The sequence below is a fragment of the Bos javanicus genome, chromosome 14, assembly GCF_032452875.1.
Source record: "Bos javanicus breed banteng chromosome 14, ARS-OSU_banteng_1.0, whole genome shotgun sequence".
Lineage (NCBI taxonomy): Eukaryota > Metazoa > Chordata > Mammalia > Artiodactyla > Bovidae > Bos > Bos javanicus.
The window spans coordinates 32775353-32799197 of NC_083881.1; the positions used below are offsets into that span (position 1 = coordinate 32775353).

Genomic DNA, 23845 nt, shown 5'->3' on the forward strand with positions numbered 1-23845 from the left:
TATATAATAGATAAAATGAGAACATGATCATTTACGTAAATAATTATGCAAATTTCAATGATCCTATTTTAGTAAATCTCAAAAAATCAGAAATTTGTACCAGTTGTTTTATCATTATGGTACTTTGAAACTAAGAAACTCTGTAAGCAACATAGTAAGCAGTTGTGATAATGAAAGTGGTGAGAGAATCCATGAAAGAATACAGTGTTCATTTAAGGCATGAAATTCTTATTATCCCAAACTTTCCTCTTTATGCCTTTTTTTTTTTTTTTTTTTTTTTTTTGTCAACCAGAGCTCCTCTTCATATCTCTGCTATTAGTTAACACACCGAGTTCAGAAATATAATGAGTTCAGATTCAATTCTGTAGTTTCTTAAATTCTCACAGATAAATGGTCAGAAAAATGTTGGGGAGAGCAGAATAAAGGCTATGTTGATTCAGAGCCAGAATTGATGTATACTGAACAATGAGGGCTCAGAAATCTAGTCTGTAAAGTGTTAAAACCAATGATCAATTCAGTTAAAATTCCCAGTGAATGAGTTCAGCCAAACTGATCAATTCAATAGCCATATATGTACTATTGAAACACATATGTACATTGAGGCATGGATTTGGGTATTGCTTTAAGAAGCACATGAACAGCATTCCTTTCTCCACAGCATTTTGGTTATGCTTGTTAAGAAGCACCAGCTGGGTACCAAACATCAGATTAGGTATTTAGAAACATTTTCTTTAATCCTCACAAACAACTCTTCCAAGTGGATGCTTTTAAGATTCATTTTGCAAGCGACAAATGAAGTTCAAGGAGACCGAGTAAGCTGCTTAAGCACCAAAGACTCCTAATGTTGCACAGGTAGAATTTGAACCTTGCCCAATCTGACTTGAAAGCCCCAATCTTGCTACTATACAATGCTGCCTCCCAGTTTTAAAACAAATTGCTGGTTCCATTGTGGAATTAGGCGCATTTTTCAAATTCATTGTACTGCCTAATCTGTTTTAGGATAAAAGGCCAATGGGATGGAGTAAGGCAAGATGTTTGTACGAAATTAAAAAAAAAAAAACTGTTAGGCAACAAAAGTTCAAATAAAGCAAGCAGCTAAATTGTTACCTATATTATTGAGATGAAATAATGACCCTATTTTTAGGTTATGAGTGTTGTATTTTAGATACTATGCTAGAAATCTGAAACCAATAAAGTAATGAATAACTTCAAAGTGAGACATTGATTATTTATATATCCTTTTTCTAGCTGCATTTTAAATAAAAATTTAGTTGCTATTGTGAAATGAAAACACTATGACAAGCATTATGAATTTTATAGTTATCTTGATTCTAGCTATGACTGTGTTTCATATAAGGGAGAAAAACTTGTTTCTAATTCTTATGGGTTTTATTTAAAATTCAAGTTCTACTTAGGTTTCTCCTCATAAACATGAACTTGTCAAAAATATTTAGTTGCTACCATTGAAAGTTTGTGTCTCCCCCAAATTCATATGTTGAATCCTAAACCTCCAGGTGATGATATTAGGAGGTCAGGGGCATTTAGGAAGTGATTAAATTGTGAGGATGAAGCTTATTTTCAGACTGAATTGTTCTGATTTGATAGTTGATCCAATAAGATGATGTTTCTGTCCCACCAGCTGAGCCCATGGCAACAAATGAAGTGTGATGTTTAAATCCTTAAATTTTAGCATCTAACAGTATCCCAGTTTCACTGAGCATCCTTGGGCAAGTTGTTTAATTCCTCAGTGACTGGCGAATAAAAGCACTGAACATTTTGCAGCTCCCATACAAACCGGGAAGGAGCCCCACAAGTAGAGGAATGTCCAGTGTATTTGCTGCTGTATTTTTGTAAGCCTTTTTTTTTTTTTAAGCCTCTAATAAAAGATTTTTATTGAATATTTTCTAAGGGCTTTCAGAGATTGAAGGATAATTGTCATATAAGCAAATTAATTATATACAAAAACGGACTGCCTTCAAAAATCTTAGGAAAATAAAAATCATAGACCTTATACGCATTTGGCACATTTTTTTTTCCTTTGGGGATATTAAAATAATGTGTTTGACAGAATGACAACAGTAAAAACATGTTTTTAAGTGATTTGGTTTAGAAAGGATTTTTCCTTTATGTGCTACTTCTGTAGATAAAATAGTTATAGAAATTGCCATGACAGAAAATCATGAGTTCCTATTTGGCTTCCTTGCTGGCTCAGATGGTAAAGAATCTACCTGCAATGGGAGGAGAACTAGTTTTCATCCCTGGGTCAGGAAGATCCCCTGGAGAAGGGAATAGCTCCAGTATTCTTGCCTGGAGAATCCCATGGACAGAGGAGCCTGGCAGGCTACAGTCCATAGGCTTCAAAGAGCTGGACACAACAGCGATTTTCACTATATATCACTATATAAGTAGTATCAAGAATAGCAATCATGATGTGACAATAATAATTTTTGAAAACATTCTAGTATTTATTCTTGCTTAAATACCCTGTCTGATAATGTAATAGCAATAGGATTTGTAGAACTCTATTTTGTTTTTATAATATGAGAAGTTTCACTTAAATGAATCTTCTTTTTTAAAAATTTAACTTCCATACTGGCATAAGATGAGGTATCTAATGTGAGAAACGGGAAGAAATACTGAAAAAATTATATTTCTCATTTATATCCACATGTGGAAGCTTCTTGTTCATTCACTTGCTTGGCATGCTGGACCTCCCAGGTACCCTTTGTAGTAAAATTAAAATCATAATTATATTCAATTACTTGTTATGGTAATTACCCTTATAATTGGATCACAGTTTCTAAATGGCCTACATAAACCAAGTCAAACATATATTTAGTTTATCTCTCTGTATGTCTTCTGTTATCTTCCTAATCACTGAACAGTTCATTTGTCTCACTGGTATAAAATAAATACTTTAGATCAAATCAGACTGTATATATTATTGCTATAAAACAAAGAATACTAACATTTCAGAATAAGAATCAAAATTCACAGAGTATGTAGTTATTTCAGTTGCAAACATTAGTGCTTAAAACTGAGTATGAACTACCTAGAAAGAAAAGCAAATAACTGTGTTATCAGTGCCATCATGTATTATGTTTCAGTAAATCTGTGTTTTCAGGAAAGAGCATTTAAGTTTTAAAATTAACATTTTTTTTCAGAATGTTAATATAATAGTCTATTTTCTTACTTAAAACCAGAAATTCTATAATATCTAAATGCTTTTTGTTCTTAGTCACTCTGTCATGTCTGACTCTTTAGTGACCCCATGGACTGCAGCCTGCCAGACTCCTCTGTCCATGGAATGCTCCAGGCAAGAATACTGGAGGGGGTTGCCATGCCCTCCTCCAGGGGATCTTCCCAGCCCAGGGATCAAACCCAGGTCTCCCACGTTGCAGGCAGATTTTTTACCATCTAAGCCCCCTCAGGGAAGCCCATAACATCTAAATCATGCCATATAAAAGTCAGAAAAAGAAATGAAATTTTGGAAGAGTAACTTATGACTTGAAATATGGTAATTATATGACAATAACAATGTTAGATAAAGAAATAATTAAGACCCCTTGAGAAAATCTTACTTACAAGCTAACTCTGGTTACCAGTGCAAACTATTTTAGTTTGCAGAAATCAGAGAGAAAGTAGTTTCACTATAAAAAAAATTCTATGATCCTTTTAGGAGATCAATTGAGGTGCACATCAGAAAAAATAAATTCTAGACTAAGGTAGTTAAAATTTAACAAAGCAGTGTTTATATTCTGTGATAAGTCACCAAACGTATTTCTTCTTTTAGACTGTTAAGCCAAAAGATGAATCATCCTAAAATCTTTATGCCTTATTGCCTTTTCTACTGGTGCAGACATTTGTATTTGGTGTTGTCTTTCTTAAGAATTTTAAGAGCATTGTTATAAGAATGAAAGAAGGTCTTTATCTTGTCTATTAAAATCTCTTCAAGGGCTCCATATACTTGACATTTTCTCAGCCAATCTTGTTTTCCAGGGCATGAAATTACTTATCAGCAAATTTCCGTGTAGGCTTTCCAAATCCTAATAAACAAAGCACTTTAACATTGACTCATTTGAAAACCGTTTATTACACAAGTTGTATTTATTACAGAAGGTTATGAGAAAAACAAACTTAAATTACGCTTCCTGCCTCAGAACGAACTTAAAACCTAGAAGTATATCAAGCTTATGCATAGTGCTAACAGAAACTTTATTCAATTAGTAACTGTCACCTGTTAGTTAAAGGTAAAGGTGTGTGTTCAGTCGTGTCTGACTCTTTGTGACTCTGTGGACTGTACCCCCCTGGACTCCTCTGTCCGTGAAATTTTCCAGGCAAGAACACTGGAATGGGTTGCCATTTCCTACTCCAGGGGATCTTCCTGACCCAGGGATCGAACCCACGTCTCTTGGGTCTCCTGTATTGGCAGGCAATTTCCTTACTGCTGAGCCACCAGAGAAGCCCTATTATGGGTACATAAATAAAGCATGGCATAGAGGAGACCAAATTTTGTTGCTGTACTCACACATCTTATATTCTTCTGTGTTCTATTGAAATATGGAGAATGTTACTCTCATGGAGAAGAAGTAGGGTCATAAAATACCCACTTTGGGAGCCTTTCTGTTTGATATAAATCAATCTGGCTCACCTGGCTGAGACTTCAACCTCCAGACACAGTGGTTTCAGATTTCTAAGGGATCTTCTCAGGGATCCCTTCTAAGGGATCATTTCCTAAACTTTACCCCCTTGCTCTACCTCTGATCTCTCCTAAGTAGATGGAACTTGCTGGGTTTTGCTGGAACTTCATTTCCTCCTTAGAAAAATGTACAACTTTCTCAAGAAGAATTGCTTGGAGGCTGCCCATGGTTCCTTCCCTCATGCTAATTCCACATCCAGTAACAATGTCTCAGATATTGTGATGTGCGCATCACTGGTAATATTCCCTCAGTTGCCATCTGTGGGTGTATAGAACCCTGCTAAACTCTTAGTGCTCTTTGGTACAATGTAATATTACTGGTAATTTGGGAATTTCAGTCTGCCTCATAATTCTGCTGCTCATCACAAATTACTTTCAATTACTTCCAATCTTATGGAATGGAAATCACAAAGAAAGGCACTTGAACCATCTGACTAAGGCAGCACACCATACTGTCACTTCCAGGGCTGTGGCATGGAAAAATCTGATCATGTCAGAGAGGGAGAGGGATCGACTATATACAGAACTCAGCCATCTAACAGATGTTCCAGGGCCACATACAAAAGAGGGGGTGGTCTCCCATCAGATAGGCATGTGAGGCAGCTTTCCATTTCAGGACCATGAGGGAGAGGTCTCTGATTAAAGGAAGGAATGGCTGAGGAGGGAACAAAAGCTTTGGCAGTTTTTCAAAAGGGTGGTTTGGCTCCCCACACAATCCCATTTTTCAACCTGTTAGAAATCAGCACTTTAAGGAGACTTCCCACAGCTGCTCTATGCTGGATGCTGCTTACCAGGAAGACTTGCTAAGCAATGCTCTGATGGAGGCTACAGATGCAGCACCCCAAACTCAAGTGCAGTCTACTCTGAGATTTCTAACTTCGATAAGATGGAATTGTGCCTGTGTTACAGGACACCTGGGTTCGATCCCTTGGTTGGGAAGATCCCCTGGAGAAGGAAAAAGCAAACCACTCCTGTATCCTTGCCTGAAAAATGCCATGGACAGAGGAGCCTGGTGGGCTGTAGTCCATGGGACTGCAAAGAGTTGAGCATAACTGAGCGGCTAATGCATTCACACTTTCAGTCTGACTCTTTGCAACCTCATGAACTGCAGCATGCCAGACTTCCACTATCTATGGGACATTTCTCTAACTAATATCCATTGAATCATCTCATCCTCTGTCGCCCCCTTCTCTTTCTGCCCTCAATCTTTCCCAGCATAAGAGACTTTATAATGAGTTGGCTCTTCAGGTGCCAAAGGTACATCAGGTGGCCAAAGTATTGAAGCTTCAGCTTCAGCATCAGTCCTTCCAATGGATATTCAGGGTTGATTTCCTTTAGGATGGACTGGTTTGACCTCCGGGCAGTCCAAGGGACGCTCAAGAGTCTTCTCTAGAACCACAGTTTGAAAGCATCAATTCTTCAGTGCTCAGCCTTCTTTATGATACAACTCTCAGGTCTGTACATGACTACTGGAAAAACCGTACATACTTGGGAGTAAAACTGAGTGTTCAGCTAAAAGTCGCTAGTTGGAGAAAGAAAAACACCAACATTCTCTGGTAGAGTCTTACCTATTTTTGGCATTCCATACATAGTCTACTACTACTACACACTGAGGATGAATGGGAGGTCCATCCACTACCAGAGCTGTTAATATAAAGAGGAGGCCCTTATGGGGGACTGTGTCCTACCTGACAGTATCAGTATCACCTGAGAACTTGGCATAAAGACAATTCCTGGACCACCCTCCAGACCGGACTCAGGAACTCTGTGGATAAAACTCAGCAATCTATGTTTTAAGAAGTCCTCCAGGTCATCAGTCCTCAAACTTTTTGGCACCAGGGACCAGTTTTGTGGAAGACGATTTTTCCGTAGATAGGGGTTGGGGGATAGGAGATGGTTTCAGGATATTTCAAGTGTATTACATTTATTGTGCACTTTATTTCTAATCTAAGTCTGCCACTGATCTGACAGGAGGTACCTGTCAGCTCGGAGGAGGTCTGTGGCCTGGAGGCTGGGGACTCCTGCAGTCCAGGCGAGTCTAGCACCCTAGAAACTGAGAACATTGCTCTACACTGTCTGTCCAGTAAGGACCTCAACTGCCTATTTCTATGTGGATAGATTTTTAAAAGGGTGCTCTCTATGGATGGTGGCAGGCTGAAAGCATACCCACACTTCGCCAGATCATTTTAGAGACAAGAAATCCAGTTTAAAATGCGGACGAATGGTCATGTGGAAGGAAGCTTGTGGATTCCAATGCCCAGAGCTGCTTTTAGCTCAGACATTCTGTGCTTGGCTGTTTTCTCTTGGCGTTTCCTTAGCCCCAGGGCAGTCTGGCAGTTTGAATGTAATCCTTTTTCATGACTGCCTCGAATTTCAGGAAGGTTGGAATGTCCCCTGGGTCATCCATGGTGTGAGTAATAACCTGGCCAGGGTGTGTGTCAGTGGTCCACATTCTGGTCAATCTGCCTGGAAAATCCTGTTTAGCTAGTCCCAAGGGGTGGTAAGGATCAGTCCTGCTCCATGCGTCATCTTCTCTACCTAATTTTGTGTTGACATTTTTATATCTGAATTGAGGTAAAGCAGAAGAGACTGAAAAAAAACCAAAAAATCTATTCTCCATGTGTGCCCTCCTTAGATTTGGTTTTAAAATGCTTAAACTTCTGCCAGGAGTGTAATTAGCAGCCTAGATAAGAGGCCACCAACAGCAGCGTCCCGTCTGCAATCAGACTTGTGTGAGAGAACTATAAATTTGATTAGAGAGTTACCGATAGTTTGCAGGCTCATGTCTCACTTTCAGGAGATAGGAAGTTAAAAGGAAAATGTGAGAGGAAAGAGCATGTCACCATCCATCATTTTGTTTTAGAGGTTTATGTTCAGAGATTCGTGTGAACAAGGGAGAGAATTTAAAAAGCAGAACATAAAGAAAGCCCTCTGGTGAAGGGGAGTGTTACTCTATTCCATTCCAGGGTCAGGAGAAAGGTGCTTTGTCTTGATGCATTGTTACCTCACGTGACATAAACAGCAAGAGACAAGAAATAGAGTGCCCGCAGATGAATGCTAGAAGGAAGGTTTTTAAGAGAATATACTAAGATAAGGAGAGTGAAAAAAAGCTGGCTGAAAACTCAGCATTTGAAAAACTAAGATCATGACTTCAAATAAAGGAGGATAGTGAAAAAGCTGGCTTAAAACTCAACATTTGAAAAACGAAGATCATGGCATCCGGTCCCGTTACTTCATGGCAAATAGATGGGGAAAAAGTGGAAACAGTGAGAGACTTTATTTTCTTGGGCTCCAAAATCACTGTGGATGATGACTGCAGCCATGAAATTAAAAGATACTTGCTTCTAGGAAGAAAAACTATGACAAACCTAGACAGCATATTAAAAAGCAGAGACATCACTTTGCTGACAAAGGTCCATATACTCAAAGCTATGGTTTTTCCAGTAGTCATGTATGGATTTGAGAGTTGAACCATAAAGAAGGCTGAGACTGTGGTGCTGGAGGAGACTCTTGAGAGTCCCTTGGATAGCAAGGAGATCAAACCAGTCCTCAAGGAAATCAAACCAGTCCTCAAGGAATCCTCAAGGGAATCAACCATGAATATTCATTGGAAGAACTGATGCTGAAGCTGAAGCTCCAATACTTTGGTCACCTGATGCAAAGAGCTGACTCATTGGAAAAGACTCTGATACTGGGAAAGATTGAGGGCAAGAGGAGAAGGGGATGATGAGAATGAGATGGTTGGATGGCATCATCAAACCAGTGGACATGAGTTTGAGCAATCTCCGGCAGACAGTGAAGGACAGGAAGACGTGGCATCCTGCAGTTCATGAGGTTGCTAAGAGTGGGACATGACTTAGTACCTGAACAACAATGAACAGCAACTAAAATAAAGAGTGAAATCTAGGTACTGTTGGAAACTTCCTGTTGGCAGAGGAGTTCCTGGAGTAGAAGTGTTTATCAGAGGTTCTGGAAGGTAGAACTCTATCTGGCACACAGATACTGCAGCTAGGGGGGCGTGAGAAATGGTGTCAGAGGGCCAGACCACCCACCAAATGTCAACTGGAATGGCCAAGGGTAAGGGAGACCCAGAGATGGAGTCAGTGGGTTTGGAAAGCAGAATGAAAGGAAGAACATCCAGGGAACTCCCTGAGGAACTGAGACTTAGTTGGGACTTGGGTGGAGGGCAGCAAAGTTCCACAGGCAGCAGTGCCATTCTTCTAGAGTAGAGAAGGCACTCTTAGAAGTCTTTAGTGACTTCAGATAAGATGCTATTTACATCAGATAGTTACTCGGCGGGGTAGGAGGGGCAGACAAATTAAATTAGTATGCTAAGCCCTGACGGTGTGGAGGATAACAGACCTGATCTTTGAAACCTCAGGAAGCTTGACAAGTAACTGGAGAGATCCTGAAAATACACCCAGCTCTTACAGCAGATTGCAGTCTCATTACTCAGTGAAGGGCTTTGCCTCCGAAGATCCCTGATAAATTTTTGATGTTGATGACAATTTGCCTTTTTTAAGACTTTGAAATTAAGTGACAATAAATTGTTAATGAGTGAGTGAAAGTTGCTCAGTCGTGTCTGACTGTTCGTGACCCCATTGACTATACACTCCATGGAAGTGTAGGCCAGAATACTGGAGTGGGTAGCCTTTCCCTTCTCCAGGAGATCTTCCCAACCCAGGGATCAAACCCAGGTTTCCCACATTGCAGGCTGATTCTTTACCAGCTGAGCCACAAGAGAAGCCCACCCCTAAATTGTTAGAATTTCTTTCAAAAAATAATTCTAGAGAAACATACTGGAATCCTGAAATGGAAAATGAACATTTAGAAAGAGACTTAGAAATAACTCTATGACCAATGTTATGAAAGACACTTTGAGAATTAAAGGAAGACATTGGAGGACAAAGATAAGGTAATCTTCTACCCCTTTGTAGAAAATGGTTCAAAATTTCTTAAAACCTAAACTGTTTATGATGGTTCCCTGGATCCAACTGGCATTTATGATATACTGTTGTTTTCCAGTGAAACAGAATCTCATGTCCTTCAAAATAGCTAAATTAAGTCGTCATTTTTGTTCAGTTGCTAAATCATGTCTGTTCTTTGTAGAGATTTTGGAGCCCAGGGAGGGTAAGCCTGGTGCACAACTCAGTCTGCTCAGCATCTCCCTTCTATCCAGCTGCCTCTCTGCACCTCCACCACCACATCTAAAATGAAAGCTCCGTGAGGATGGAAATTTGGTTCACTGTGTCCACAGCTCCTGTCCCCCAGCCCCCCAAACTGGAACAGTGCTTGCGCCACTGTAGGCACCTGCCTAGACCCTCCTCCTTATTCCATGCTTTGATCTTCTATTTCTTGCTTGCTAAGTCGCTTCAGTCGTGTCCGACTCTGTGTGACCCCATAGATGGCAGCCCACCAGGCTCCCCCGTCCCTGGGATTCTCCAGGCAAGAACACTGGAGTGGGTTGCCATTTCTTTCTCCAATGCATGAAAGTGAAAAGTGAAAGTTGTAAAAGCTTCCCAAATGGCCTTCCAAGAGGCCCCAATGAATATTATTTTCTTAGTGCAGCTTTTATTATATTAGGCAATAATTTAAAACTTTCACAGTTTCCTGTTTCATTAAGTCTACATCTTTTTGTTTAATTTGCAAGATCCCATCTGAATACATTTTATAATCTAGATGTGTTTGTTGCTTTCAATACACTACTTTCACTGAAGCTGTTAGTTTTTTGTTATACTTGGTTTTCCCTCTCTCTCTCTCTTTTCTTTTCTCATCTTCCCCCCCCCTCAAGGAAGACTTCTTTTTCCAAAGTAAGTGTACTGTATTATTTCACTACTCTTTCTTTGAAACACCCTTCCTCTTTTTCTTCACCTAATCGAATTTCAGCATTTTCAAAGCCCAGTGCAAGTACCACCTACTCCATTAACATTTCTTGAATAAATCCAGATTCTATTCATCATCTCCTCTGAACTAGATAAGTTAGAAATGTTAACCTGGCATTTAATTTCATGCATGCCATAGTGTATTCAATTTAGTTTAAAAAAAAAATAATTGATGAGTGTTTACCCTTTAGTTAGGGCTTCCTGGTGACTCAGTGGGTAAAGCGTCTGCCTGCAATGCGGGAGACCTGGGTTCGATCCCTGGGTCGGGAAAATTCCCTGGAGAAGGAAATGGCAACTCACTTCAGTATTCTTGCCTGGAGAATCCCATGGATGGAGGAACCTGGTAGGCTACAGTTCACAGTGTGGCAAAGAGTTGGACATGACTGAGCGACTTCACTTTCTTTCTTTCTTTACTCTTTAGTTAGATACTGCTTTCTTCCAGAAAGTATTAAGGGAAGATTGAAGTATAGAATACATGGCATGATAGCATGAAAACAGAAAGATGACTGAATGTCTTCTAGGCCAAATGAAAAATTTAGAATACACTTATTTGAGTCTTGTCACATCACATGGTTCAACTGAACTGATAGTACCAGAGGCTTTTAAAAAAGAAAAATATTGAGTGTTTTGGATTTTTTTTTTTAAGTATAAAAAAGTAACACTCATCACTATCCTCCCACTGCTTACACTATTCAAACCTTGCCCCCAGAATGCATATGGCTGCTGGTGGTGTGTTGTAACCAACATTTTGGACTAGGACTGGACACTTGGCCCTAGTTTTTGTTTCCTTGTTTCTTCTTACAAAGCAAGACATTGGAATCAGCTGGATCTCAAAACATTACCAAGCAAGCAAACTTTGAATCACTGCTACAGCCACCAGTCTCCTGAATGAGCTTCTATATGTTTCCTCTTGACTGGTCCATCTGCCTTAAGTCTATTTGGTAAGACATAGGGACTTTTCAGCAACATTTACTTAACAAATGTCTATTGATCACGTACATGTGCCTGGTACTATGCTAGGCTGTGATATGCACTATAGTAGTCTCTGAGGATGCTATCTTTCATTGGCTTATTCACCATTAAGACTGAATCAATGGAAAGTGACTGTTGACTCATAAACTTGGAGATTTTTCCTAGCCAAGTCAGTTCAATTAAAATGAAATCTGATTCATTTGTTTGATACCTAAACACATTTAATATCTTTATCTCCTCTGCTTGTACCTCACTTAAAATGCCCCAACTTTTATTAGCAACTGTTTTGGCATATGCTTCTTCCAACTGTGGGAGCCAGCTTTGTGCATGTGCAAACTTTAGCATCTCAGTTACACTGGTATCTTTTACATCTCATTTCCTGCCCTGGGATGACTAATGAGAATCATTCTAAACTGATGTATGCACAACTGAAAAGATCAGGGAGATCAATGATCAGGGACCACCCTTGACCAGGAGCCTATGGATACATGCTCTATGCTTTCATTCTTCAAGTGGACATGTTTTGCAAGGATCCTTAGAATTCTTGTGGGATTGAGCAGCAACCACCAGTAAAGGGTATGACTCAATAACACACCTTTCTCTTCTTTTATGTGTCACTCTGTGTTCCTCACTCCTGCCCCCACCCCAGACCATAAATTGGATTGCACGTAAGCCTCTGGTTTACATCTGTATTAGGGTGAACCAGGTTAAGAGATGCAGGATGATTTTTACCTCTTTTCAAGAGAATGTAAATATACTCAGATATCCTGTAGAAAATTCCTTATACATAGATTGGGTCCTCTTTTCCTCCTTTTCTCAAAGGTGAGCTCATCGCTAAAAAATACCTTAAGAAATCTCTCTCAGAGTTTGCAATGTATCTCAATCTGAACTAGGCTTTAGAGACATAAAAATATGAAAAATAAAACTCATCTTTAAGATACTTGGTGTGTGTTGATAGACATCAAAGCAAACAAAACATAGTAAAGTAAGAACTATGGTAAAGATTTGCATAGGTACTAAGACTTCTGGAAGAAAAACTGAAAAAAGGAGAATCTGTAATTAAAACCTAGGATTAAGCCAAAAAGTAAATGAGGGGAACGTAAATTCTGCCAGAGATAATTATAAGCCAGAGAGGCTTAATAAAATATCTGCACAAAAGTAAAAGCAGTTTGGAGTTTATGGAGTATAAAATCCACGGTGAAATATCCAAGAAGGTGAAGTTGCAGACACAGGTAGGGGTCGTGCAATAGAGACTTTTGAATGATTTGGTAAGGAAACCATAACTCATTTTGCACAAGAGACTCCAGTAAAAATGGTAGTTCTTAAAGTCTTTTGAGTCAAAGATTAGTTTTGAGCATCTGGTTGAGGTTACTGTCTCCCTGTCCAAAAAAGGGCACATCCACCAAAAACTTTTTATTCCATTTATTGTGAATTACAGTGATTCCCCTGAAACCTGTTTATGGATCCCTTAAGAATACTCGTGTTAAAATCCCTTGCATCGAAATATTTAAAGCATGAGAATAATAAAGCATGAGGATTTGTTTGGAATTTTCTGGTAGCCATATGGAAAATGAATTTTTGAAGAACAGTTTCTGTGTATAAATATCATCAAGGAAACTATGTAATAATCCGAGCAAGTCAAGATGAGCAGTGTGATTGTAGTAGTAGAATAAAGAAGTACTGGATTCAGGAAATTCCTTTAGGAAGTATAATTAATAAGAATCAGATTGATTAGCCATGTGTCATACAAGGCAGGGTATGATGCAGAAGAGTTTGCTCTGGACAATTTGCTTTGAGATGTTTCTGGTTAGTTCAATTAAAATGTCCAGTTAGTATTTGGTTATACCAATCTCAGGTTGAAAACTCAAGATAAAGATTTGAAAAACCACCCTACATGTAGTTAAACCAAAAGAGTGGGTGAACTGATTCAGGGAGATGGTACAGACTGGGAAAAGAGTGTTCACACAAAGTAGAAATGAAAGTAAAATAAAAACAAGATCAGGAAGTTTTCCTCTGTGTGTGGCAAGTAGAAGATCAGGCAGTCTTAGTGTGTAGCCAATCGTCTCAGAATGGCAGCAGGACAAACCAAATTAAAATAGATTGAGAGGTGAATTGAAACTGTGGAAGTAGAGGCATTGGTGGAGAGTTAATATCTAAAATATATGAAGAGCTTGTGCAACTCAAAATTTAAAAACTTAAAAAACTGGATTTAAAAAATAGGCAGAGAACCTGAATAGACCTTTTTTCTTTTTTTAAAGAAAATATGTAGATGGCCAACAGGCACCTGAAAAGATGCTCAACATCACTAATTATCAAGGAAATGGAAATCAAAACCACAATGAGTCACTACCTCACAGTTGTCAGAACAGCTATTATCAAAAACGAAAAATAACAGGTTCTGGAAAGGATACAGAGAAAAGGGAATCCTCATGCCCTGTTGGTAGGAATGTAAGTTGGTGTGACTGCTTTACAAAACAGCACAGAGGTTCCTCAAAAAATTAAAAATAGAACTACCATGTGATCCAGCAATTCCACTTCTGAGTATTTCTCTGGAAACGCAACAAAAACACTAACTCAGGAAGATATTTGCACCCATATATTCATTGCAGCATTATTTGCAATTTATAATAGCCAAGATATGGGACAACTCACATGTTCATATGTAGAATCTAGAAAACAAAACAGGAACAGATAAAACAGAAACAGACTCATGGATGCAGAGATCAAACTGTTGGTTACTAGACGGGAGGGAGGTTGAGGGGCAGCCAAAATAAGTAAAAGAGATTAAGAGATATCAACATCCAGTTATAAAAGAAGTGAGTCATGGGGATGCAAAGTAGAGCATAAGGAATATGGTCAATAATATTGTAATAACTTTGCTTGGTGGCAGATGGTAACTATACTTTTCTTAGTGACCCTTTCAAAATGTATATGTGTATATATATATATATATATATATATACACACATTTATATACATATTTCAGCTTTCTATAAGAAACTGAGCACTGAAGAATTGATGCTTTTGAACTGTGGTGTTGGAAAAGATTCTTGGAAGTCCCTTGGACTGCAAAGAGATCCAACCAGTCCATCTTAAAGGAAATTAGTCCTGACTGTTCATTGGAAGGACTGATGTTGAAGCTGAAACTCCAATACTTTGGCCACCTGATGCGAAGCAGTGACTCATTGGCAAAGACTCTGGTGCTGGGAAAGAATGAAGGTGGGAGGAGAAGGGGACAACAGAGGATGAGATGGTTGGATGTCATCACCGACTCAATGGACATGAGTTTGAGTAAACCCCGGGAGTTGGTGATGGACAGGGAGGCCTGGCGTGCTACAGTTCATGGGGTCGCAAAGAGTCAGATGCTACTGAACTGACTGACTGACTGACTGCTATATATATTTATGTGTATATATATAAAATCACTATGATGTACACTTGAAACTAACAGGATGTCTTATGTTATACTTTGATTTTTTTTAAAAGGCATTGATGGAAGCATTTTTAAGGAGTTTGACTCAAAGAATAATGAGCTAGAAAAAGCAATAGGTAGATGTTTTAGATAATTATGGAAGGGATGTTGTTTTGTTTGTTTGTTTAAGGTTGAAAGAGAAGTGAGCTTATTTCTATGCTGTGGGAAATGAGCCACAGAGATGAATAGAATGAGTGGTGGTGCGTAAAATAAATGAAGAGGCAGATGAGATGATGGGACCCAAATCACCAGCCTGATGGATGATCTAAACCTTGGACAGGGGAGAGGGTCTCTCACTCTCTTGTGAATTTGGAAGGTGGTGAATACAAGTCAGGGTAAAGATACTTCTACAGGTGCTGTGTGAGTGGGAGTAGAAGGTCTTTATTTTTGATTACGTAATTTTTTGGATGGACACAAAAGAGAGGTGATATTTTTGAAGACTTTGAAAGGAATGGAAGAAAATCTACCGACAAGCTGAAGTTTAAAGTTGGGAACTATTGATTTGTTTGTACTCATCAGTCCTAGAGTGTCATAATCCTTCCCAGTAGTTTTAAGCTGCCATGTAAACAAAAATGACAGGTTAATACAGGATTAGGGTCTGGTTGGCAGTAATGACTAAAAGATGTGGGTGCATGGGGATTGAGGGGACAATAGGTCCCATCTGAGTAGGGCAGGAAGGAAATCAGGAGAGGAGCAAAACCCGGGAGAGAACTGAGAGAAGATGCAGATATGTATTTGATTGAAGAGGAAGTTGAGGAACTTCCCTGGTGGCCCAGTGGTTAAGAATCTGTCTTTCAATGTGGGGGACGCAGGTTCAATCCCTGGTCAGGAAACTAAGGTCCCACATGCTGTGGAGCAACTAAGCCTGCGAGCAGCAATTAGAGAAAGCCCACCCCCTGCAGCAAAGACCCAGTGCAGCCAAAACTAAATAAATAAAAAAGCTAATTTGTGAAATCACCTAAAGGAAGTGAGTTTGTTATCAGAGAACAGAACACTGGATTTTAAGATTTCTGACAAAGCAATTGAATTATCTGTCCTTTGGGTTGGGGAAGGTGAAATGGAAGGAAAGACTCCAGATTTGAGATTGAGGGACTTTGAAATTAGTCAGTACATATACGTAAACACAAATTTCATTCAAGATAATAGTGACACTTGAGTTGAAGAAGAAAATTTTGAGCCTGATCAAAGTCTCCCCAGGCAGAGAGAATACAAGTTAATCTTTATACCCTTCTGTTAGCTGAGGTTGAGGGGCTACACAGCCTCCTTTGAAGAGGAGGTACGATAATATTCTTAGAGGAAAAAGGGATGTCCTATTCTTAGATGAGAAAAGGCTTTCCTTATGACAGGAGGAGCAAGAAACATTTTATTTAGAGGCTGAGAATATAGAAGAGTGCTTAATATGGAAGGAGAGTTTCAGAAAGCAAAGAGAAAATGTTTGAGGGTATGAGTACAACTCTTGTAATGTAAAAGAAAAAAAAAGTGATTTAACTTTTATTGCAACTGTATTTCCCGGACTTGCCCACACAACCCTTGTTTGCATAGCACCTATTAAGCTCTTACAGAAGTAGTGCTGTGTGGATTTCAGCTTGGGAAACATTGGCAGACCACTCAAGGATAGTGGGGCTCAGAGGCATTCCTCAATGGGGTTGATGCCAAGTCACGGCGAATTCAACTCCAAAGGTGTCTGGAGGGTACAGTTCGGACAACGATGAGGCAGCTTCAAGGCCACCCAATTTGTTGGTGGTTATCCTGGCCATTTTTCTTTTCAACTCAGCTCAATTGAGAACTCCATGAAATCAAGGACAGTTCCTATTTCTTTACATTGCCACAACATTTGGGTTATTATTGAGCATATTGATAAATACTAAACAAGTATTTGTTTTTATTGAAGCTTGCCATGAATAAAAAAAATTGCAACTTAGATTTGATTTCTTGTTTTATTCTACCTTTATTGGAGATTTATTTTCTGTTTAGGTATTTTAAAATTTTTTGGCTGCTCCATGCATCATGTACCATCTTAGTTCCCCAAGCAGGGATCAAACCCATGTCCTCTGTGTTGGAAGTATACTGTCATAACCACTGGGCTGAGAGGGGAGTCATCATTTAGGTTTTTAACCTAATGGTAGATACCCAAATGTGTTGTAACTGATTGTCAATTTTTAATAGTAATCTTTATTTACACACTTCAATGTCTTGTATACCTACATATATTCTCTCTTTGATCATTTTGATGAAAAAAGAATATTTGATGTTGCTGATGAGTAAAATACTTACCCCAATGATTAGAAGTAAACAAAATAAAAAGAAGGAACTGGGCAGATTTGAGAAGTATGTAGCTAAATCAGTCACTTAAAAATGATGCCTTTTTTTTAGAGTAAATATTAAAACTTAATTAGAAGTGTAAGATTTTTGACTGAAAAGTTTTATATGACTATCAGCAAATTACTCTTGAGAATTATTTAATTAGCTTATATAATACAGTAACTTTGTGTATAGAAGATAATATGTAAGTATAAATGTGTCATGGGGCTTTTCAGGTGGCTCAGTGCTGCCAATTCAGGAGACATGGGTTTGGTCCCCATCCCTGGGTTGGGGAGATGCCTTGGAGAAGGGAATGGCAACCCACTCCAGTATTCTTGCCTGAAGAATTCCATGGACAGAGGAGCCTCAAGGGAAGAGTCAGACATGACTGAGTCACTAACCACCACCACCAACAATAAATGTATAATACATACATAAATGCGTAAAATTTATTATTGTAGGAATAAAAGTATAATGCACAATATTTATACTTATACAAAAAATAAAGAGAGTCATGCATATACATTATTGGATTCCACTGTGGTATATACAGATAAAGGTATAAAAGAGTTGAAGATTTTAACTATGAAAAATTCTAGTACAGTTATGGATTGTATTTGAGTTTGCATTTTTAAAAATATTAATAGTATATGTCATGTTTTCATTAATACTCTCCCATGAGGGTACTCACCATCAGGAAATGCAAGAAAAAAAGTAAGGCACTGGCAGAAACCTCCAACCTTTGGATTATTTGATAACTGTCCTCCAGTGTTAGCAGAGCTTATTCTGTTTCCTTAGGTCAGAGTTCCCATGTTTATTGATGAGCTGTACCTCTTTTGATAGAGTGCTTTCACAGTATAACTAAGCCCAGACTAACCTCACTACAGAGGTGAGGATATAGAAGCTCAGAAATCTATTGTCATGAAAGTCCCTGTGCAATCTTCCTCTCCTGAAGAAGACCCAGTGTCTTTGAGAACCCTGGGCCATCCACGTATTGAATCTTCATGCCCCCTGATGAAACAGATTTTGACCTGCAGGCCTTTAAGCTCAGGTTTGATTGGTTTGGAAAACTGTATTTGATGAACCTCTGTGTAACCATGGAAACCTTCTCAGGCCCCTGGACCCAGAAGTCAGGCGAGCACACTATGTTGGATGCTTGCTTTTCTTCCACTCACTTCCCCATTGCAGTGTCCGTGAAAACATTTACTTATAAATCTTCCTCAGGCTAAGAAGAAAAGCAGATTCTACCTAGACTAATCTTCCCATGGATACAGGAGAAAAGATGAAAGCCTTTTGCTTAAAGGTTAGAAAAGCAAAAAAAACACTATATGACAAAGATTTCAGTAAAGCTTTATTTCTACTTGGAAGAAGCATGCCTGGTTTTAGAATTTAGAAGTTCATAGTCATGTTGCCAATAACATATAGCTCACATTTCACGAGTCAACATTACTGGAGGTTTCAATAACCGTTTTTAATCATTTAGGCTTCAAGGAGACAACCTGGCAGAAAGGACAGAAGAGACTTCACAAATACTTCAATCTCCAGATGAAATAGTCTCAGAGTCTTTGGGTGAGTTTTAAATCCAACAAGATATATTGTGATTTTAGTGTCACTTAAAGATGTCTTTAAAAAGAAAATGAAACCAAGCATCTTTTCTTGCACCAAATCACCATAGCTGTCAGTCATCCGCCCACCACTCCTGCAGGTTTTGTGTGTCAGGAAGCTAAGGGCAAAGGAGAAAAAGAAGTGTGAGAAGCAGCCTCTTAACTCCTGTGCTTGTTTAAGATACAGGGTGACCACATTTCTACTCTCAGAGTTTGTCACTAATTCCAGCTTGGTTTTGGAACTTACATCACCTACTCCCATTCTCATTTTGTGGATCCTTTCAGTCTTCTGGGCAGAAATGTCAATATCAGACTTGATTTACTTTCACCTCTCTCAGCCCTACATTAAATTGAACTCAAATTACGTCATTGTCACCAAGCCAGTCTCGTTTCCCCCAAGACTGCCTAGTCTACGCCTTTGTCCTTCTCCATTTAGTGTAAGAGCTCTATAAATAGATTTTCCTTGTACAATCTCACCCCATTTGGTTCATTATATTTCTAAAAATAAATTTTATTTATTTAAATAAAAAAAATTTATTTATTTTTGGTTCTATTTTCTATAGAACAAAATTCAAACTCCTTGGCTTAGCATATTAAGTTCATGCCAGGGCACTTCAAGATGTTTGCTGAATATATAAATAAGTACATGTAATGCCACTACAGTGGCATGTAAGGTATATCACTGCTTCATCGTTCGTTGTTCTATCAGGAAGCAGTCCATACATTCAATTGTAATAATTAGAAGAGAAACTATGGGAAAACATTTTCCTTACACCTGGCTAGAGAAGGACATCTTAAACAAGATGCAAAAATTCCTAAACATTAAAAAAGCTCAATTATAGAGTGTTAAGAATTCTTATTCATCAAAAAATGGCAGGAAAAAAAGAGGTTGATAAGCTACAAAATAGGAAACTATATTTGTCACTGATCAAAGATTAATATTCAAAAAATGTAAAGTGTATCTATAATTCAATAAACAAAGGATCAGCAAACCAATAGAAAAATAAGCAATAGATATTTCACAGAAGAGGAAACACAAATGGCCAATGAGCATATGAAAAATATTTTACTCTAGTAACCAAGGAAAAGTAAGGCCCTTGAGAGATGCTGTTTTATGACTTTTTATGTGACACTGAGAAATCTGACAAAATCAAGTGCTGGTGAAGACCGAGACAAAAAGAGATTCATACAACAGCTGAGGCATAAACAATTTTGGAAATAGTTTTCCATTATCCTAAAATCTGAGTGAAGCCCAGAGACTTCACTTCTGGATAAATATGTTAGAAAGCACGTCTCATGTACCATGAAATGTAAGCAAATTTGTTAGTATGATGGTGGACAGGAAAATGGATAAACTGTGGAATTGTTATACTGTGGGAAACTGAATGCATGTCAGCTACACTCAGGACGGATGATATAAGTGGTATGCTGGTAAATGTTAACAATTGTCTGAAAATGAAAAGCCCTGGTTTGTACAGATTGCTGGTTTCCATGATATAAATATAATATAAATGCTGACTTCAAGCCACCCATCTGAAGTGGCATTTGGGCCTTCTAGTCTTACGTGAGTAGGTTGCAACTCACAACTGAATGAATCTTAAAAGCATCATATTTGTTAAAAATAAAAAATAAAACAAGGACTTGTAAAAATACATATCTCAATAAAATAAAATTTGTCTGTAAAAAAGCATAATATTGATTGAACAAAAGCAGTCATAGAATGTCATTTTTCTAAGGCTCAAAACTAGTAAGTCTAAGTAGTATATTCTTTAGGAAAACATACGTCAAGTGGTAGAATTATATTGAAAGAAGGGAATGAAAAACTTGAAATGGTGGCTATTCTCGGGGGTAGGGGGATAAAAGAGATGGGATTAGGAAGGAATTCATAGGTATATGAAGGTTATTAGAAATGTTCTAATTCTTAAGTCAGGTGATGGATTTGGGGTGTTTGTTTTATCATTGTGCTTTGTAACTTATATATAGTATTTTGCATGTATATTTTAAATATACTTTTTATATGTCAAAGATTAAAAACATGTAAATCAATGTTAAAAAATAAGGTATCATAAGAACATAAACCAGGACCAGTATAGCACAATACTAAAAAGAAGGTAATAGCTTCTACACATTCAGCTCTTTCCTAGTGCTGATAAGATGAAACACTCTCATGCCGGACATTAATTCTTGACAGTGAAAGGTATACACTGTGTCACTAGCAACTTAGGGGCCCCACGCTGGCCATTAGTGGACACTCCATTCGTTTTTAGAGTCAACCTGGTTTCTCTTCTCTGCTCTTCTTACAAGTGTCCATTTACTTAAGCCATTCTTCTTTGACTCATAGAAATTTCTTTCTCTTCTCATCTGCCTATTCAGATCCTGTGTGCTAAGATGATGTCAAGTCTCTCTGAAGTCCAGTTCACAAGCAATGTTTTCTTCTTTTTTCTTTTTTTAATAGTGTACATATGTCAATCCCAATCTCGCAATTCATCCTATCCCCCTTTCCCCCTGATTATCCATACTTTGGTTCTTTACATCTATGTCTCTGTTTCTGCTTTGTAAATAAGATCGTCTATACCAATTTTTTCAGATTCCACATATATGCATTAATATATGTTTTTCTAACTTACTTCATTCTGTATGACAGTCTCTATGTCCATCCATGTCTTAACCAATGACCCAATTTTGTTCCTTTTATAACTAATAGTCTATTGTATATATGATATATTTCACAACTTTATCCATTCTTCTGTCGATGGACATTTAGGTTGCTTCCATGTTGTAATTATAGAAGACATACAGTTGACAAACAGACACATGAAAAGATGTTCAGCATCACTAATTATTAGAGAAATGCAAATCAAAATTACAGTGAGGTATCATCTCGCAGTCAGAATGGCCATCGTCAAAAAATCTAAAAAAAATTGTACAAAAAATCTAAAAAAAATAAGCAATAAATTCTGGAGAGGATGTGAAGAAAAAGGACTACTCTTGTACTGTTGATGGGAATGCAAATTGATACAATCACTATGGAGAACAGAATGGGCGTTCCTTACAAAACTAAAAATAGAACTACCATGTGACCTAGCAATCCCACTACTGGGCAAAGACCCAGAGAAAATCATAGTTCAAAAAGACACATGTACCCCAGTGTTTATTGCAACACTATTTATAATAGCCAGGACACGACAACAGCAAAACTTAAATGTTTTCCTGTTTCCAGCCCCTAATTGTTCTTGAATTACTTCTTGTGTGTTTGTTCTCTCATCAATTGGATTATATGCTTCTTGAGAGTTTCTTGTGTTCTCTATCATGCTCAGTATAAAACTAGATACAAAACAGGTGTTAACTACTGGCCCATTATATACGTATATGCACACATGTATATATAGATATGGAGAAGGAAATGGCAACCCACTTCAGTATTCTTGCCTGGAAAATTCCGTGAACAGAGGAGCCTGGTGGGCCACAGTCCAGGGGTTGCAAAGAGCTGGCCGACTGAGCAGCTGAGCACACACACACACACACGCACACACACACACATACACACACACACACACTTTTGAATTCTGTCAAAACTACTCCAATCCACTGATCTACAGATAATATATCCTTCAACAATCACATTTACATTATAACTGAGGATTGTTGGGATTTAAATTTTTTAGAAAATTAAACAAGGAAATCAGTAATATGTTGATTATAGTTACTTGCATTCACTGGGGAAAAAAGGTATTCATTAAGCTTAAGCTCCCTTCTTGAACTTCTTATATCCTGCATTCTTCACATTCAGATGTTAGAGACCTAATCAACAAATTCCAAAATATGCTGTCTGGTTCAGTACATTCTTTTCTACTTAAGTTATTCAGATCGCTAGATCCAAAGTGCTAATGTGATTTTTATGTCAACTATGCATCCACATTGAACTTGGCTCAATAAACAAATATTTCTATGAGCAGGTGTAACTTTGTGCTTTAAACAAACCTGTTGTGACACAAACAGCAAAAGTATAAATAATGACAGGAAGTCATTAAATGAAGTTAAACATCATTGACAAACCCTACAGATCTCTAGGTTCTTACTGGCAGGCCCCATCGACCACAGAGGCTAAGTTTCAACTGCAAGTGGTGCCAGAGACTATTAGATTTTGACAAAATTACTTTATCTTTCTGTTCTTCAGTTTCTTCTCTCAAATGAGGAGATAAACTAACATTTAACAAATTTAGAGACTCGTTTTCCTTTCTATGTGATTCAAAAAAGCTCAAAAAATTCATAGCTTGTATTTTGAAAATCATTTATATTAATATTTAGGGAAAAATGCTCTGGAATAGACATCATTTTCCTTTCCATGTGATTCAGAAAAGCTAAAAAAATTCATAGCTTGTATTTTGAAAATCGTTTAAATTAATACTTAGAAAAAAATTGCTCTGGAGTTGACAGAGCAACAGTTTACACATATGTGCCCGCCAATAGTTGGTAATAAGCAGTGTACTCAGAGCACTTTAAAAATGAAGTGCACCTCTCCAAGCATTCAACACTAAGGTGTTTTTTATTTTTTTTTTGAATTAGAGTATAGTTGGTTTTTAATGTTGTGTTAGTTTCTGCTGTACAGCAGAATGAATCAGTTATATGTATGTACACATATTTCCCCTCTTTTTGGATTTCCTTCTTGTTTAGATCACCACAGAACATTGAGTAGAGTTCCCTGTTCTATACAGTAGGTTCCCATTAGTTATCTATTTTATACATAGTATCAATAGTGTGTATATGTCAATCCAGTCTCCCAATTCATCCCGTGCCACCTTAACCTGCACAGGTGCCCATACATTTGTTCTCTACGTCTGTGTCTCTATTTCTGCCTCACAAATAAGATCAGCTATACCGTTTTTCTAGATCCTATGTATATGTGTTAATATAC

At 38.0% G+C, this 23845-nt stretch overlaps 1 protein-coding gene across 2 annotated transcripts in view; it reads left to right on the top strand.

Annotated features, from left to right (window-relative positions):
- The window catches only part of C14H8orf34 (chromosome 14 C8orf34 homolog), a 364940-nt gene that overhangs the window by 240520 nt on the left and 100575 nt on the right, over positions 1-23845 (top strand). For both annotated transcript variants that reach the window (XM_061438931.1, XM_061438930.1), the window contains exon 9: positions 18810-18895. In XM_061438931.1, coding sequence (XP_061294915.1) covers positions 18810-18895 — 86 coding nt within the window. The remainder of the gene's footprint in view (positions 1-18809; positions 18896-23845) is intronic.